Raw genomic sequence first — 19,404 nt, 5'->3', positions numbered from 1 at the left:
ACGGATGGAAAGCTGGCATGGCCAGTTGGCTGAATGAACGAATGGGTGACAGGCAGATAGAATAAAAGCTAGTTTGGGAGCTTGGGCATGCTGGCTAGGTTAGCTTTCGCTAGGTTGCACAGACTCAAAGAAACTGAAGAATGCAGTGAAGCTGTGTGGGCAGGACACGCCACATCGGCCTTATGATTGTTAAAGGTAAAGCTTAGAAGAGCTTTGCTCAAAATTGTATGGAGCCCCTAAAGTGCCCAAAAAAAATTAAATAAATAAAATAAAAAAAATCAACGGTATTGCATTCCCCTGCATAACGTTTTTATTCCCTCATAAACATTGTGCGTTTCCTTGCATTTTTTGCATTCTCTCATATAAGTTTTGCGTTTCTATGCAAAAACCACGGCAAGGGAAGGCAAAAACACGAGGTAATGTCTGCGAGTGAGCGCAAACATTTAGTAAGGGAACGCAATATCATTGCTTTTTTCCGTGGTTCCTTAGGGACTCCATAAGATTAGGACCACCCAGTCCACACTGAAAGGGGAGAAATTCTGGCTGAATCTTATCATTTCAGTCAATAATCATGGGGTTCCCGAGTGGCGAAACCGTCTAAGCGTGGGCGAGTTTGCTCCCTGGTGATGCTACAGCCGGGAGTCCAAGAGAGCACAATTAGCCTCGCTCCCTGGGTTAATAGGATGGTGCCCGGTCTCTCCGCATCACTCAACCTCGCCCTCCTGGCGCTGGTAATGTCACCACGCCTGTCACGCCCCCCAGCGGCCGCTACAATATTTTATCTCCCTCTCCCACCACCCCCACCCTCAGTACTGCAGCTTCCTGTTAAGTGATAATCCGCTGTTCACTACTCCCTGTGCTGTTTGAAGTTTCCTTCCAATGGAACTTTTTCACTCTCTACGGTTTGGAATCACCCTTAAAATGTCTGAATACCCTGTGCAGTACACTGAAGGAAACTACGAGGGTGATTGGAATGCACCTTCTGTCTGTGCAACAGCAGATTCTGTCACATCAGTCAGTCCACTATAACTGCTGAGTCTGACCGCACACATGAGAAGAGCTTACTTACATCTGTAACAAGTATGAAGAAAGGTGTGTGGAGACACCATCATCGTAGCTGGGCTCACTCATCTTCCTCAGAGAAGTTGGTGGTGAATCTTCAAACCAACAACACATTCTGAGGTGGTTAAAGACAGATCTCGGTCACTTTGAAGGTAAGTGTAAAAGGAATGCATTTTCCATATCTGCATATAGTTACATAAGCAAAAATGTGCCTGCAGAGAGCTGGCTAGCGGGCAAAAGAATAAACAAGGAAATGCGAGATGTAAGATCTGCAAGGTCAAAGATATCCACAAACCAGGTTCTTTCTTGCACTCTGGACCAATGAAAGCACCAGAGCCTAGCCTGTACATTTGTATCATAACAGTTGGAAAAGTAAACTGAAAACAATGTCTACATTTATGTGTGATTTAACCAAGTAAGTAAAATCGCATCTTATCTGATCACACTAGGGGTACCTTTATTAAAAAGTGTAAGTGGAATCTGGCAAAAGTGCATCTAGATTACAATCCAGACATTAAATACATCAAAGCAAGGTGAAAGCAAGCTCTCTGATGCAGCTTTGTAAAGATGAGGTTTACTATGAAAATCCATGTACAGTTCAGTTGAACTGAACACAACCATAACAGCAGACTCGAACTGTCAGAAGTAAACATTTATTCAGGGAATAAAAAGGTTTACAAAACGACAAGTCAGTACAAACATAATCTGAACAAACAACATTTAGAATTTATTTTAGACTAGGGAAGGGGTTATAACAGAGAAATGTGTTAGACACACCTCCAAAAAACCAAACTACATAATTTGGTTACATTCTCACTTCATTTGCACGTCATGCCAGACTGGAAGACCTGGCCCTCAGTGCCTCGATAGCTGATCGCAGAGCCTGGTAGGATCCTACATCAGAGAAAACATTTTTTTTAGACGCACATTGCTTTTGCCAGCATCAGGGATTTCTATCAGAAATAAAGAAAGTTCATACCTTGCAGTTTCTCCATATATGCATCAATTTCTGGGAGACCATTTACTATGTCGTATGATGCATGTTCCATTGCTCTGGCAATTTCACTTGCGCCCTGCAAAAGAAATTGGCACATATAAAGAGACACTTGTGTTTGTTGGTGGGCTTTTCCTTTTAAGGGTGAATGTTACTTAAAATGGAAGTTCACTTATTTCTGATGGGGGGGAAAATCACATAAGCATGGTTCAACATAGCAGATGGACAATTGTCCCTGTGCAGCAAGTTTGAACTTTATTTTCAAAGAGAAACTACAATATATACAGCTGTTAACCAATCACAATAAGTAACCGTCAACTGAAAATAACAATTCATTATTCACACAAAAATTATTGTATAGAAGAGACATTAAGATAAATTTATAAATAATTATTGATTTTTGTATGTGTAGTTAAAGTATAACTTTGCCTTTATTTGAGCAAGGAGGAGTCAAGAACTACACACCTGCAGGTCTTCATAGAACCTCTCCTCCACCTCAGAGATGTGGGTCATTGCTTCAAGTTCTGCATGAATAGACTCCTGAAACAAATTGAGCTTGACTGAAGTCTTCCAGTATATTTTCAAAAAAATTCACAACTGTCCAAATGATCTATAAACACAGAAGGCTCATTTTCAGCAGTATGGGTGAAACGTCTCAATGAAAACTATGCATTGGTAGCCTTAGCTGAAAATATGCACAGCTGTATGGTCCACGCTACACTTACCTCCTCTAAAGAGCTGCTGCCCTCCTCTGACTCCTCTGTTACTTTAGTGTTCTCTTTTTCAACTCCCTTAGACACTCCATTCAGCTCTTTCACCCTACCAAACACAAAAAGGGAAGAGTGTAAAGCCAAATTCTAGCCACTAGAGGGGGCACCAAAACAATGTAGCATAAAGTGTAAAAGTAGGATAAAGCCATCTAATATGCTTTCTAAAGAAAGTGGATGTGTACCTATCTGCATAACGTAGTGTATTCAGCGTGTAATCACAAGAGCTCATACCAGGTGAGATCATGGCAATCTGAAAGGTACAACATTTGAAAGGTAATTTGTGCCTTTACACTTTAAAAACATACAAAATGACTGCCACAGAAGCTATTGAAAATAGTGACAAAAGTAGTGAATACTTATTGTGGTCCTTCAGCTAAAAAACATTTCCTTCTAACAGTGCAAGTAATGTTCTAATCTCATGCCTTTATAGCAGTAAGCCTGTCCTCAGGACCCTCTTACTGTCCAGATTTTTGCTCCATCCCTATGTGTTGGAGTCAGGAATGAACAAAAATGTGGACCATGTGAGGCCCGGAGGACTGGATTTAAACAACAACAACAACAACAACAACAACAACCAAAAAAACTCTGCTTTAGAGCATATGTTACTCTAAGAAAGTCTTTTCTTTCATACCAGCCCACTCTAATTACCATGCACGTTCTGGAGTTCTCGCCAATGAAGGAGTCTCTGAGCACCTGGGTGAGCTTACTCATCCTGAAGGGTATGTGCTCACTGTTCTGTCCCAGCGATCGGATACACTCCTGGGAATTCAGACATACCATCACCAAAACCACACACACACAGGCATTCCCAAGATTAACAAAAGTTGTTTATTCGCATTACTGCAAGCTGATACTAAGTCAAAAACATTACAAACAAATTTATCATTATAGTGATGTCATGTTACAAAAAAACTTAAACATCTAATATCAGGCAACAATACTGGATTTTGCAGTACAGTTACATTAACCTCTCTGACACTGCAGTTGAAACAAAACCTTCCATCTCCAAAATGGTACATTTAGAGGAGAAGTTTTTATTTCAAGTAATTTTGTACTATTCCTGTTGGCCCATTTGTCATGAAATATTCATACATTGTCAAGGCCAATAAACAAAGAAACATCCAGTATCAAGTAAGAATATTGGATTCTGCAGTACAGTTACAATAACCTCTTTGACAGCACTGTTGAAACAAAACCTTCAATCCCCAAAATGGGATTTTATTTCAAGTAATTTTATTCCTGTTTGTCCATTTCTGAAATGTTCATACATTGTAAAGGCCAGCTGGAATTTTATGCAAAGTAATATTAAGCAAAATAAGTCAGTAAATAAATAAATCAATTAATAAAAGTGTCACCACCACCAAAATTGAGATAGAATGTTTTGTCCCAACAGGCATAATAACTACCTACAGTCAAAGGTAAATACGGTACTAACACGGAAGGTTGATTGTGAACATTCTTACATGAAAAGAGATGTTGAAAGGAGTTACAGTACCTTCAGTGCCAGGAGGCTGCGGTTTATCTCTGCTGTCTCCACCATGGTCTGCCGATCGTTGCTGCTGACATCCGTGCCCCTCTCATTCCCTGCTAAGTCCACCAGAGAGAACTTCCCATAAAGCTGCTTACGACGCCTCAGGATCACCTGCAGGACTGCATGGGACCGGGACGAGTTGGCATTGGCAAATGTCTGGCCAGATGTTCTAAGACATTGGAAGAGAGGATGAGGGAAGCATTTAAATCCAGATGAAGGCAAAGTTTATATTCCACTTACATACATCAAGTGATCGATTAGGGGCCAGATTGTTTAGACAGTCACATCCTTGGACCCTGCCACCTAATCTCACAACTTAGGTCTTACCATAATGAATCAAGAGAATTGAAGGGTTTCTAAAAAGTAAAACAAATAAATACCTAGATGGCCACTAGTGAGTCGACGGCATTAAATAAAATAATAATAATAAAAAAAATTGTACCTGCATGCACTGCCCTTTTCAATCATTTTTATGACATCATCTACAGAGGAGACAGGCATTTCCTGCAAGCCCACAACCTGGACCTGCTGGTTTTCATCCTCTAGAACACGCAGCTTGGCTTTCTTATTCAGCAAGTCAAAAACCTGCAAAACATGCACATACAACTCAATTTCTTTGTATTTGTTCATGTTCAGATCCAGCTTAGCATGTCTTAACTCTGTCTATGAATTAGTATGTTCTAAGACTGATGTGGTTGCTAAGTGCCACAGCATTCCATTACCTACACACAAAGTAATTAACCTGTAACTTATTTTGATTGTTTAAAGAAATATAAAATTAAGTCTTTCACCTAGCCTGACACAAACCTTGCCATTGTAGATCTCAAAAAAGGTCACATAGGGGCACAGATCCATTTCAGCGTATCTCCTCTGTTGCAGTAGGGTGAATACATCCTGTGCTGTGAGGTATACAGACAACTTTAAAGTCAGTTTGGTGTAAAACAAATACATGACAAAAAATTAGGACATATAAACAGCAACAAATTACCTGCCAAAGCATATATTCCTTTAGAGCTGTTCTGGGCTTTGCCAGAGAAGTCACCACCCATTGTCTATTGAGGCAGGAGGGAAAAAGTTGTACAACAACAACAACAACAACAACAAACTAAATTCTCTAGCATACATCACAGTACAACACTTTTTCAACGCAACACTATACATACATGTGTCTTTCCACTCCCGGTTTGTCCATATGCAAAACATGTCGCCCTACCACCCTCAAAAATGGTCCTGACCAGAGGTCTGGCAGTGAACCTGGAAAAACAAAGCAATAAAACACCATAACACACCAGAAAGATCAAAGGAAATACCAAGTCCAGCAGAGTGTGAGTAGAATATGGGCTTTGTTTACAGCCAAAACCTCAGTTAGGAATAGCTACAACTGGCTGATGTCAGAAACAAGAGAAGCTTGATGTGATTTCAAAAACATCAGGGTACTCTACTTATACACCATACATATTCATTGTTGCTGCAAAATACACTTGAGCATCACCTTATTTAGTGGATTCGGTCAGACTACAGCACTGGTATAAATTGCAATGCAGCCTTTCAATAATTTAAATTCACATGCATTTCATCTAAAGAAGACTTTGTAAATAAAGATACAGGCAACCTCCCTCACCCCCACAGAAAAAGACCCAGACCTATAAGCTCACAATTGAGCTTGGTTAATATTAGAATTACACACACTGCATCAAAAGGATCATCTAGTTTCACTCCTAAAAAGTTAAAGCATGCATTATGCATCTCAGTGTAGTGACCAAGGGCTTGATAGTCAGCTACTGTAGAGATTTAGAAAAAAGAAAACTGTGCCACACAGCAGCCCTTTCAGTTTTGGAACTGGAAAACCATACTGAATGTGTCCTTAAATTCTTAAATTCATTACACACAAAACACTACGTTACCTGTAAACCAAGTCATTGGTGGCATTTTCGTCAAATGAGTAATCAAAATGGAAAAGCTGGTTGTCGAGGTACTTTGTGAGGTCCACCTTCTGCTTGGGCTCATGAAACAGAAGGACTCCATTTCCAGGGATAGTCACCACATCAATCTCTTTCTTAGCTATCTCTGAACAATAGATATCCAATTAAGAAAGGTGGAGGAACAAAATAACTCCATTTTATTTAAAAAAAAAACAAAACAAAAAACCTCAGAAAGGTAAGTGTAAAGTTACACTGGTAATTACTAGCATTAAATAAACTTCATTTTAAAAGTGATTTTTTAACAGATTAATGACTTTTAAAAAAATGTTCAGTTAATCTTGGTTATATTAGCCTCTTACCTTTTTTATTTAGAGGCCGCTTGCGCACGCATACACAAATTCTGTGAAGCTCAACCTTAACAAAAACAGGTATATAAATGTCTAGGGTTTATGATGCATGCATATTGTTGAAAAGTCAATCATGAATTTCAGATCAAACATAATATCTATTACATACACTGAGCATGTTCCACTCAACAATACATATATGCATAACATGACATACACATTAGCTACAAATATCCATCCATCATCTAAACCGCTTATCCTTCTGGGTCGCGGTGGGGTGCTGGAGCCTATCCCAGCTGTCATTGGGCGGAAGGCAGGATACACCCTGGACAGGTCGCCAGTCCATCGCAGGGCAGACAGACAGACATATACAGTCACACACTCACTCACACCTAGGGGCCATTTAGCTTGTCCAATTGGCCTGACTGCATGTTTTTGGACTGTGGGAGGAAACCGGAGTACCCGGAGGAAACCCACGCAGACACGGGGAGAACAGGCAAACTCCACTCAGAAATGACCCAGGTCACCCGGCCGGGAATCGAACCCAGGCCCTTCTTGCTGTGAGGCGACAGCGCTACCCACTGCGCCACCGTGCTGCCCTTAGCTACAAACATTTAATCAAAAATACTGAATTAATAATAATTTCCTAGCTGAAAAATGATGAGGACTTAAGAAGAAAAAATTCTGACGGAAGAATAAATGACAAAAAAAAACTCCAAATAAGCATCATTCAAAAATTATGAACTCACTGTATCTAATGTAAACAAAATTCTTTTACTAAACCAACTGCTGCCAATTAAAAGGTGCATTCAGGACTTGCTGAAACAGCGTCACAGCCACTTAATTCTGAGCTTATTAGGGTTGACAGTATTTTACAGGCTTTGAGTACCGAATGATATTTCTGAAAGAGTACTCGAATGCTCCTTCTCAAAGTTACCCTTAAAAACAATAATATTTATAGTGTGTTTACTCATCTGTCTGATGGAACACATGTGCTTCCATTTAATCAATGTTTCACACCGGTCTGGCAAACAATCATCAGACTCAGGCTAGTATATCAGCCTCTTATTGCAACTTTTGGAGTTTTTCCATATTGTGGGAGAGGGTGAGACATCTGAATTCTTTTAGCTTCAATGGCCATGTGGAAAGCAGCACGGTTTGTTGCCCTCCAAGATAAGGTGATGTGGACCAGTTGTAATTACTTATTGTTTTAATTTTTAATATATTAACAATACCAGCTTTTTGTGGCTTTAATAAAGATACAGCCAATCATCAAGCCAGTCATCAATGGCCAGTTTCCATTTATTCCATTCCAGTTACCACAGAGCCGCTCTTGACCGGATATTTTTGGGTGGTGGACTGCTCTAAACCAAGCAGTGACACAAACGTGTGTATAAACTCCAGCAACACTGCTCTGCCTTATATAGTCATACCAGTACCACACAACCACAACACTATCATGAATATCACAGCTGTGCTTAGAATGATCTGCCACCAAACAATATTTGGTCAGTAGCCTGGTTCCTGGATACTGATGAATGAGGTAGAGGGTTATTAACACTTATACAACAGTTAGTTCCAGCCACGCAAGCTGATCAGTTGAGAAGTGTTACATCACATAACACCACGGTTTTTTCACAAACACTGTATCACTCTGCTGAGACAGCGCTGCTAAGCAACGATTTTGACAGCTGTAGGAGACGCTCAAGCCGTTTGAACGTTTTCACTTCTTATCTTGAGCACAAACAGAAAATGGATACTTTTTTGTGTTTGTTTTTTTTAATTTTTACCCAGTTTTCTCCCCAGTTTAGTACTCTCCAAATCCACCCGCTAGTTAGGACTCCCCCAGTCACACAATACTATCAATGCTAGGAGGGCGAAGGCTAGTACAGGCTTCCTTCGAGACCTGTGAAGCCAGCCACCGCATCTTTTCGAACTGCCGCTCACGCAACGTCACTGGACAGCTGAACACGCTCGCAGGAAAGCGAGGAAGGATGGCTGTAACATCACCAAGGGTCGAACTCTCGATCTCCTGATGATAGGGGCAACGCTTAGACAGTTGCACCACTCGGGAGCAGAAAATGCACACTTTTAAGATCAAATCTGACCTACAGCCGATTTGGTTAGACTCTGAAGACGAGACTATACTAAATTCCGAAACTCTTATTACCATTGAGTAAGCTTTTCAGTCGGCAGCTGTGACAGAAAGAGGAACACCTAAACAACCTGGAATTAGCCAGAAATGAACCGAATACCATTTGCCAAACGAAATGGGCTGTAAGATGCTTTACAGACTGGCTGGAACAAAACAAGATTAATATTGATCTAGCAAAAATTGACAAAACTGAGCAACACTTGATATTGCTGCAGTTTTACGGCTCAGTGCGATTTGGTCAGACTCCGAAGAGGAGACTACATGTTTGGCCAATGGTATTCGGTTAATTTCTGGCCAATTCCAGGTTGTTTAGCTGTTCTTCTGTCACAGCTGCTGACTGAAAAGCTTGCTCAGTGGTAATGACAGTTTCGGAATTTGGTGTAAGGAGCTGGAGAACGAACTGCTGGCTGTGCAGTGAGTGAGCGGAGCTTGTTACTCTGATGTAGCAACAAGCTGCTTGTTAAGGAGCTAATATTTGGCGGAAGGAACTGCTAACATTAAAACACATTAAACGCCATGTTCACAGCCCAATTTATTTATTTTCTTACTTTATTTATTTAACTGTTGTATAAAAGCAATAGAACATTCGAGGCCGTGTGTTATCGCGAATAACATCACGGCTGTGATGATCTGCGACCAAATCACAGCCGTGATGTTATTTGCGATAACACACGGCCTTTCGTGTTCTATTGCTTAAGTAATGCATGACAACAGATGAGTTACAGTCAATAATTGCAGACCTATACAGTGAACCTAGAAGTGCTCAATGAGTGCTACCAAAGCTTATTTCTAATATCACCTAAGTGGATGGTGACAGTATAAGGAGAAGCAGCGGCTCCCTATGTCCTAAAGGGAGAAGTATGGCTTTAACAGAATGTATGCACTAACTTACAGGATCAGTCAAAGACAATGGAACTGTCTCCACAGTCTCCCGGTACTCTTCAATCATCTGGTAAAACTGCTTGTTTGGTCGGTTCATATCTCCATACTAATAAAGACAAAAACAGTGAAGTAAGTAAATATCATTGCTTTCCATAAATCATACAACTCTTCAATGTACCACATACCTTTCCTTTCTTGGTCTGAGTTTCAGGGTTTTTATTTGAAATGGACAACCTTTTGTTTGCTGTTTTATTCGCTTCTGGGACTCGTGAAAGACGTGTATCTGACAAGTAAGTGAACAGACAGGTATTATGAATGCATCAATAATGCATTACCATAGAAAATATGGCAATTCCACTTAAGTGTACAATTCCTTGACTTTCCAGGTAGACCTTTTTCTGCAGAACTTGAGTTTACACTAGCACACAAAGTTTTGAATGTAAATTTGGCCTACTATTTATTTTATAGCAGCTAATGTATTTGTAGTATTCAAGTATGTACTTAAAAACAAAGGAAATCTGCTCCCAGCAACAACTAACTAAATGTGCAGTAAATGTAAATGTGAGCAAAGTGAATGCACAGTGCACTTTTAACTTACTTGCCACAGGGGCACATTTTGAGGCCTCACTCTCAGACACTGCTTCAATGGTAGGCAGCAGTGGAGATGGTGGTTTAGCAGCCTGCCTCCTCTGATAACTTGATAATCCTGGCATATCAAGCGGAAACAATTATAAGACTTCAGAGATTTAACAAGACCCTCCGTTAAGCCTTTTTTCACCCTGTTGGTATTGACTCAGAAACTCTATATTGGTGCATGCCCGTTTTAAAGATGGATAAAGTCCTAACACAGTCACTGTACTAACCTGAGGGTCTGGGAATGGTAGACGAGGGTACTTCCTGGCTGGTAGCCTCTTCAGCAGCTACCGCAGAGCTAGCAGATGGAGCAGCAGGTGGACGAAATAGACATGTCTGCCGTGTGGTCATCCTTCTGGGAACTGTAGGCCAAGATAAAGGACTTAGTGCAAAGCAAACATTTCAGCTAAATAAATTCAGGGTGCATATCTATGAAGCCTATGACTATTAATAGCACACTGCATTTGGATCACCATGCTTAGGACTGAAGTCAAATCAATCTCTGGACATGATTTTCACTACAGAAGGTTAGGAAGAACATAGACATTCATAAGCAGTTAACTCTGTGACAAGCAAGGGTGTGGAAGAGAGTGGGCATAGTGTACCAACAAAAAGCGTAATGATTTGAATTAGGATTTTTAAAGCCCCATCAGTGAGAGTGCATGGGTCAAACATCAATAAAAATGCACTGTATGCACCTGGTTCCTCAGAAGGACCGACGGGAGGGGCAGCTTCAAATGGGAAACACATGTTAACATTATTAAGTTGTACATAATTATTCTGTCTGAACAAATACCTGGCAAATAATCAAAGCAGAATGTCACTTACGCTCTGAAGGAGCTGGTATCTTTGACGTCTTTGAAGGAAGCTCTGATTTCTAAAAGACAAAGATTAAGTTAGAATGGGTCAAAGTTACATGATGTCGAGTGCTGAATCTTTACATTTAAAATTTGAACTTAAAACTGTGTTTTAAAGTAATGGCACCCAAAACATAAAATTTTAGCTAACAATTACGTGCCATATAAATAATTGCATTTACTGCTTTCTTTTATTTACATTTAGTTGCTTTTGTGAAACGCAACCAATTAACACTGTTTATTACGGCATAATACGACTGTGAAATCCAATGACTGTGGAAAAATGACTGCAGTTATTTAAGCTGGCTGCAATCGTTTCAAATAACCGCAGTCATCCTAACATCATAAATGCTAATTTGGGGGCATTGTTTGGGACCAAACACGTTGAACTTGGATTTTTGCCTCTTGACTATGTTTTTTTTGTGATGCTGACCACACCAACTGGTCACTTTATTAAGTACACCTCGTTGTTTCTACACTCATTATCCATTTTCTCGGCTCCACTTATCATATAGGTGCTCTTTGTAGTTCTACAATTATAGACTGTAGTCCATCTGTTTCTCTGCATACTTCGGTAACCCCCTCTTACCCTGTTCTACTTACCCTGGTCATGACCCCAAAGGACCACAACAGCACAGGGATTATTTGGGTGGTGGATCATTCTCAGCCACAATCAGAGAAGTAGTTGCTGATAATGGCTTTAACAGAGTGTACACATTAAATTACACGATCAGTCAAAGACAACAACTATTACTGCAGTGACACTGATGTGGTGGTGGTGTGTTAGATGCGCCGGCACAAGTGGATCAGACAGTTTAGAATATAATTTTTAAACACCTCAGTGTGACTCCTGGACTGAGAATAGTCCGTTAACCAAAATATCCAGCTAACAGTGTCCCGTAGGCCTTGTCTCATGACTACTGATGAAAAACTAGAAGATGACAGTGCAGCAACAGATGAGCTACTGTCTCTATAATTATGCTTGGAAGGTGGACCAACAAGGTAGGTATGTAGACTAATGTGCACAGTAAATGGACACCAAAAACACTGCTGTGTCTGATCTACCCATACCAGCGCAATACACACTAACACACCACCACCACTACACTGTCACTGCAGTGCTGAGAATGATCCACCACCCAAATAATATCTGCTCTGTGGTCCTGTGGGGGTCCCGACCACTGAAATACAGTGGGAAAACCGGTTAATAAATTATGCAGAGAAACAGATGGACCACAAAGTGAATAAAAGTGGCTGGTCAGTGTACATATTCTATTCCACAATTAACACATCTCAGGAATTCAACAACTCACCTTCTCTGCTTTAGGTGCGCGTCCAGGGTTAGGGCCTGGAGCAGAGCTAGATGCCGCTTGGCTTGGAGGTTGCAGGTACTGGATTAGGTCTGCATTGAGCTGACAGATGTCACTCAGATCAATCTAGAGGATGCAGACAAAACATGCGAAGACCACAAGAACACCACATTTATGTACTGTCAGCAGTTATTGTAAAACACTATAAAGTCTTGAAGTGTTGCTTCTGATTGACAACCAACAGGACTGAAATGTCATCTTAACAGGATGCACTGCCAACCTCTTTTCCTTTGGTCATATCTTTCTCACTCCATTCCACATGCACTGTTGACTTGGCAGAATTGACTGTTTTCACAGTTGCACTGTGCACTCTCCCTTCACAAAAATAGAAACACAACAAATTAATATGTGAGTGACACAAGTCACATTATCAGCAATGACTTTAGACAGCTGACACTACCACTAAACTCAATAAATCAGTTAAGCATTAACTCACTAGCTGGAAAAACACATGAAGACACATTGACTTAAAGCTGCTGCTCAGGGCTTGGGCAACAGCACTTGGCACTTAGTATCTCTTAGTTAGGCACGGTATCTACTGCTGAGATTTCAAAAAAAAAAATCAATTGCTGAACAGTAAGAGACTTATCCATCTCTAAACTAAAGTAAAAAGGGGGAAAATGGGGTCAGCTGTCAAAATGGATTGGCTGTCAGTTATTTCTGGTACACCAGAATTATTTAATTTAACCTTTTTGTTTGATAAGAATTATATATTAATTTAATCTATATGAATATGAATTAAATAATTTTGAATACATCAAATTCATTTAAAGTATTTCAATGTGTATTCATATGTAAAATCTTTGACCTTCTGATTGTAAGTATAGTATAGCCAACCATTCATGGACTGTGATAACCAAGCACGCTGTTAATGTCATAAATGCACATGTATTCAAAACCTTTATCAAACGAATGACATCATGACCCAATGCTCTAGTTCATTTATGGAGGACACCCTTGACTTTCGTTACATCTAGTTTTAGATGATAACAATTATTTGTGAGATAAGGGAATCAAAATGAAAAGTGTCAATCAACCCCGGCTTCCCCTGTGTGTTGAAAATACCCGTTTTGGCTTACAGACAAAACGTCTTGAGTTTTTAGGCTTCGGTTAGCTAACTACGCTAACCTATAAAAGTTAAACAAATCCGTTTTCCGCTGAAATGGAAGGCATGCTCCTACTACAAGTGAGCTGTTCACGATCTGCTGGTCATATGTTAGACAACCCACACGTTGGTGATAATTTCATTTACCACAGAAAATACCCAATGACAATAATGTATATTATACAAATATGCAGTTCTGTTCGGTATGTAAAGTCACCAGTGACTACTGAACCCCTTTTGCAATTGTGGAGACGTTAGCTACTTGTCTTTACTCTTCTGCAGCGTAACGTACTCAAACTCCTCAGTGCCGAATTTCAAACCAAAACACAGTAAAAAAAACATGACTAACTTAGCATTAACAGGCATGAAAACGCGCATGGAAATGTCCTAAGGGTTTTTTTTTTACCCAGCAGCAACCTAAATTTGTTTCTGGAATGACGAAACTCAAAAAACAGTTAATTTAGCTAGCTAACTCAAACGGCTGTCTAACCAACGCGACTTTAACTAACTGATATTTCTTACCGTCGCTGCGACTAATTTTTACGGCGAGTCCAATGAGAAGCTTCGCTACTGCTGGTTCCATTTTAGATTAACTGGAGCGAACACACGTTTTTAATGAAATTCAGTCCGCTAGCTATTAAAACTAGCCAGTATAAAAGAGCTCAATAAGCGATGTATATGTAAAAGAAAAACACACAGACACCCAACCGCCAAGCGTTCAAAAAGCGTCAGCGGAAGTTGTTTATTTAATCGGAAACACGCAAGAGGAGGAATCGCAACGATCCAATGAGAGCAGCGCGGAAGGAAAAAAGGGCAAAAAGTAATTGACGTACATGTTAAAGTTTGTTTTCTGAGCAGTTTTCAAAAGAACGGGAAGAGCGGAGTTTCTGTCAGTCTGTGACATAAAGAACAGAGGCTACACCTGGAATAGCTGAATGAACCTCCTTTCCTGTCTGCTTGCCTTGATTTTGCCTGATCTGTAAACCACGGCCTTACTAAACAAATAGACAGAGCTAAGTAACATGTGGATCTACATGATTACCAGATCAGGCGAAATCAAAGCCAGCAGATCGGAAAGGAAAACTATTCGGATGCACCCCCTGTCACACCGCCCAAAAGGTCTAGCTTTTTTTGACCTATACAACAACATTCAGGGTAACACATCTGCTTGTTAAACTTTTATTTTAGGTCATGTTTTCACACAAACCGTGGTTATTTCATGGTTTTATCTTTATTCATATAATCTATCTGTGAGCAGATTCTTATTTCATTTAGATTTACATGCGCAAATGAAATGGGTGAATGAAATAAGCCTGTTTGGCTAAATGAAGACATTTTTTTAGCTGATTATTTTTCTAATGAGAATTTGCTTAAAGTTTACCATTAAAGACCACTAATTTCCTGTATGACACCTTTGGATCCCAATAGGAAACATTGATATCAACCCCTCAATTAAACACAAAATACCATTGGTGGCTACTGGATACCAGGAACCAACCGAAACATCTAACGGTTTCTATGATTTTTTTTTTAAGCAGGGTACTATTACTAATGCTACTACTAATGTAATAATACTTATAATAATCTAATAATAATATAGAAAATAATAATAATAAGAAGAAGAGTCATCATCATCGTCATTTTATTTGTTAGTATGTGTGTGATTAAATGCTATTTTTTCTCTTTTAAAAAAGTCCAGTAGGGGGCACTGTAGCTATACCAGCTACTGCAGACGTCTGTGCTGTAAGACCAGTTTGGCCATTTCATTCTTGCATGTGTTTGGCCATGTTTTACACGTGGTGAATGTGCTGGGAGCCTGTAAAACAATCTGCCTTATTATTATTTATTTCACTGTTACAATCTCAGTCTTGTGTCTTGTGCGTTCTCAGATTGAGATATCATATTTCATTCACTATATGCACATATATCTTGTATACATTGTCTGTAGTTTTGACAGTGTCTGTGGTTAAGCTGCTAAAACTATTTCTAATTATCAGTGTGCACTGACAGTAATATACAGTAACATTCATTCCTGCTAGACTATTTTCTCTTACCCTAATGTGCACTGTGTACTCTCAACTGACCTGTATTTCTTGGTTATGTACTTTATTGCATATTCTATAGTTTAGGTTATTTTATAGTGTTTTTGTATAGTTTGTTGGGTGTATTTATTGTATTTATGTGTTAAACGTAACACTGTTTCTTGCAGAAAGAATGTTTCATTCCTCACTCAACACAACTTTGGTGAGAAAAAATGAGAAAGCTGACTTTGACATTGACTTTGAGATTGATCACGTGTGAATGGAGTGACATTCTGTTAGAAAAACAACAGAAAAGTAGGTGAAGCAGAGTCAGAAAATGCAAAAATGATGTACAGGGGAAAAAAGGTTTAACTGTCCACATATGTTGATTGTGGTCACTTTATATTCCAGAGTAAACTAAAGGGCCTCAAATAAATCTGGACCAGAGATAGCCACCAATGACTGTAAATATAGGGACCAAGAGGCTAATTATCATTAAACGGACTGTACCATGGGGCTGGCAGACATGGATCCCAGTGGAGGTTGGCTGCAGAGGCTTTCATGTCCAGACAGTCTGGCGGATGTTTGGTGCACTGGGAGTGACCACACAAGCAAGACGTTCTGCACTCCAGAGAATCTCAGTAGCAGCATCATGTCGATTTTGGATAAAGAGGCATAATGGTAGCTGGAGACAACTGATGCACACTGACTGTTGATCAATGTGGACTCCACCCCCCCATCCCAAGTGTCCAGAGTGAAGGGGTCAAGTGATGGTTGGCCTTGGCTGCAGGATGCAAGTAGTGTTGCGACAAGAACAGCATGTTGTAGAAGCAGTGTACTTATATAGTCATTAAGACCCATCCCATACTAATTTCTGTATAGGACTACAATACCAAAATCAAGCATAACATGTAATTTTCTATGGTTGCAGTGACACAAATGGCCACTATGTGGTACCTTCCACTAGAACACAGGCAGCTGACTCATGTCTATGGAAAAGCTGTTCTGTATTACTCTGGGTACTATATATAGATCCTATGTTCTCAGTCTTACAGAGAACAGCCTTAAAGTGAAAGAAATGTGCCTGCCTTTTGGTTCAGTATAATGACGTTTGTTGTCTAGGGAACAGGTGATTACATCACAGAGTCTTTCTCCAGAACATTGTATGCAGTGTCTGATGTGGTCAGTGTCGTGGGCACAATTCTGTATTTCACACTTGACGTGACTTTTACATAATTTTACATAACACTGTTGGTTTTACTCTGAAATCTGTTTTGCAGATAGACTCCTAATGATCCAAGGACTAGAAGGTTACTATTATGTTTAGCAGACTGAAATGCTGCTGTTAGTTTTTCTTCTTTCTCTGATCAGATTTGAGAGTTTAGCTATTGGTAGGTGATCATTTGCTAAAAAAACTGGCAGCTCTATAAAAATGGCCTACACTTATGTTTTTGCAGTTTAGATGTAAAAGACAGCACCCGATACTTGTTGCATTTGTGGGGAAAGTACACAGTTTTTATACAGTGTCCATCACTTTATCATTTATTGGTTAAAACCCAATATTGAAATGTCTTATGATAGTTTTACGCAATTACTAGCTGCTATCGACATGGCAGTGATTGAAATTCAACCCTAATATAAATTCATCGGCCACTTTAATAGTACCACCTACCTTGTTGCTCCACCTTCATGGGGTACAATTAGAGACTGTAGCCCAGTGGTCAACAAACCCAGGTCCTGGAGATCTACCTTCCAGTGGAGTGGAGTTCCAACAACCTTACCTGCCTTACCTGCTCCAGCTTAACTTCTTCAGAAGTCTTCGATTAGATACACTAGTGTTAGGTAAGAAGGAGGCAGCATTTTAGATGCAGCTTGGAACTAAAGCCTGCAGGAAGCCAGGAAGAGGATTAGTGATAACTGCTGTAGCCCATCTGTTAATGCACAACTTGTGTTATCCATCCTCTAGCCTTTCATCACAGGCCAGTTTCTGAACACAGAGCTGATCAACTGGATATCATTGGGTGTTGGATCACTCTCACCCTAGCAGTGACACTGATGTGTAAAAACCTTAGCAACACTACTGTATCTGATACACTCATTCCACACTCACACTACCATGTTAGTGTCACTGTGTTGAGAATGAGCCACGACCCAAACAATATCTGATCAACAGTAAATGACCGGTGATGAAGGGCTAGAGGATAACTAATACAATTTATGCATCAACAGATGGGCTGTACACCAGTAAAGTGGACCTACAATGTGCGGTACTGTGCAAAAGAACTGTCAAAAAGTACCACTTTTATTTATTTAATTTCCAGTCAAAACAATATCTGATCAACAGTGGTATTGTTAGAACAGCTAAAATGCGAAAACAAGCGAGATGCGAAATACAGGGGGACCTGGGGGGTCCAGGAATCCCTAATTAACCTTTGGACCCCCTGAATGTCTCAAAGTCAACTTCAGTTTACTTCTTCAGTTTTCCTAAAGAATAATTGTTAAACCAAATATTTGCTCTACGAGTGAGTTAGCAGCCAGCCAATGCTGGAGTAGCAGGCCAACATGGGACCACCTAAATACCAGAGAGTATTTTGCATTTTGCAGTACAAGTTAGTCATTTTAAGATATAGCTGAGGAGATCAGATATAAGATAATAAATTTGCATAAGTAAGAGAAAAATTTTGAAAATAACTGAAAAACATGAGTTTCCAAAATTGGAGTTCAAAAAAATAATTAAAAGATCAACCATGTAAGACCTGGTAGACCAACAAAGCGTTTATCTTTGAGAGGCAGAAGAAAATCAAGCTCCACTCTTGCTTTAGAGCCAAAAAAAATCCACAGGTGATTGTGTCCATCCTTCCACTGTGAGAGGACAACCCAACACTATGAGTCTAAAAGGGTGTGTAGCTGTCAAGAAGCCACTACTGAGAAAAGGAAAATGACAAAAGAATAAAAAATTCAAATCAAATAAAGAATCTGCTGGTGTTCTCAGAACAAGAAACTGTCCAACCCAGTCCAGACCTTAAAATCAGTGAATGTGTTTTTGAAAAACTTTGCTCGTGAAAAGCAGAAAATGCAACCAAGTTCTAAGATGGAATTTTACAGGTGTGGAAAAATATCCCTGCAGAAAAATTGAAGATATAATACAAGCAAAGAGTGGACACACTATATACTGAAACATTTGGTATGATATAGTTGTTGAGATGTCTGTGTAATTATATATTTTTAGTTAAATATATGTTTTCTGCTTTTTTCCTGACATTTAAAAATGAAAAACTTTTGTTTTGACTGGAATTTAAATAACTCCAGAGTGCTCTGTGACTTTTGCTTCTTTGCAGTAAAGTAAACACTGAACAATACTCTTTTTATTACTAATTTGTTTATATCTACATGAGAATGCTCTTTCGTAATCTGTAGCCATTTCACAAAAAAAAACCAACTAATCTCTACCACCAGCACTATCTTAGTGGATGAGCAGTATACTGTATGTCTTTGATCAAACTATGTTCTCCCTGACAGATAAAAGCAAATACATCAGTAAGCTGGGATCTGGCATGTAAACATATAATTTTATCCATCTCTTGCTTCCGGCACAGAATATTATGGTGCAGTGCAGTCCCTGCTAAATGACTTCAAATGTCTGCTGGGTCTCTTGTGTCTGAGAGCTCCTCCTCACAAATGAAAAATCTCATCTCGGCGACCAGATGTCTGTTCTGAAGCCTTCTGTCTAATTTTTCTTTGTAATATGTCTTTGA

General features: G+C 39.6%; 1 protein-coding gene across 2 annotated transcripts; it reads right to left on the bottom strand.

The window, feature by feature from the left end:
• Positions 1–1,693: 1,693 nt before the first annotated feature.
• Positions 1,694–14,347, bottom strand: kif2c (kinesin family member 2C). 2 transcript variants are annotated; one of them, XM_036597659.1, is made up of 22 exons: positions 14,151–14,347; positions 12,744–12,838; positions 12,467–12,589; positions 11,125–11,173; positions 10,995–11,027; positions 10,527–10,658; positions 10,262–10,369; positions 9,849–9,946; positions 9,674–9,769; positions 6,639–6,693; positions 6,262–6,424; positions 5,521–5,611; positions 5,346–5,409; positions 5,165–5,256; positions 4,800–4,942; positions 4,322–4,526; positions 3,475–3,585; positions 3,009–3,076; positions 2,782–2,875; positions 2,522–2,596; positions 2,042–2,135; positions 1,694–1,956 (listed from the first exon to the last, which is right to left on the bottom strand). In XM_036597659.1, the coding sequence occupies exons 1-22, from the start codon at positions 14,209–14,211 to the stop codon at positions 1,892–1,894; spliced, it is 2,115 nt and encodes a 704-aa protein (XP_036453552.1). In that variant the 5' UTR covers positions 14,212–14,347; the 3' UTR covers positions 1,694–1,891. The 2 variants fall into 2 exon arrangements, with proteins under 2 accessions (XP_036453552.1, XP_036453553.1); XM_036597660.1 differs by lacking the exon at positions 10,995–11,027.
• Between the last annotated feature and the right edge of the window lie 5,057 nt (positions 14,348–19,404).

The sequence above is a fragment of the Colossoma macropomum genome, unplaced genomic scaffold (genome assembly GCF_904425465.1).
Source record: "Colossoma macropomum unplaced genomic scaffold, Colossoma_macropomum, whole genome shotgun sequence".
Lineage (NCBI taxonomy): Eukaryota > Metazoa > Chordata > Actinopteri > Characiformes > Serrasalmidae > Colossoma > Colossoma macropomum.
This window is presented reverse-complemented; position numbering and strand designations above follow the sequence as displayed.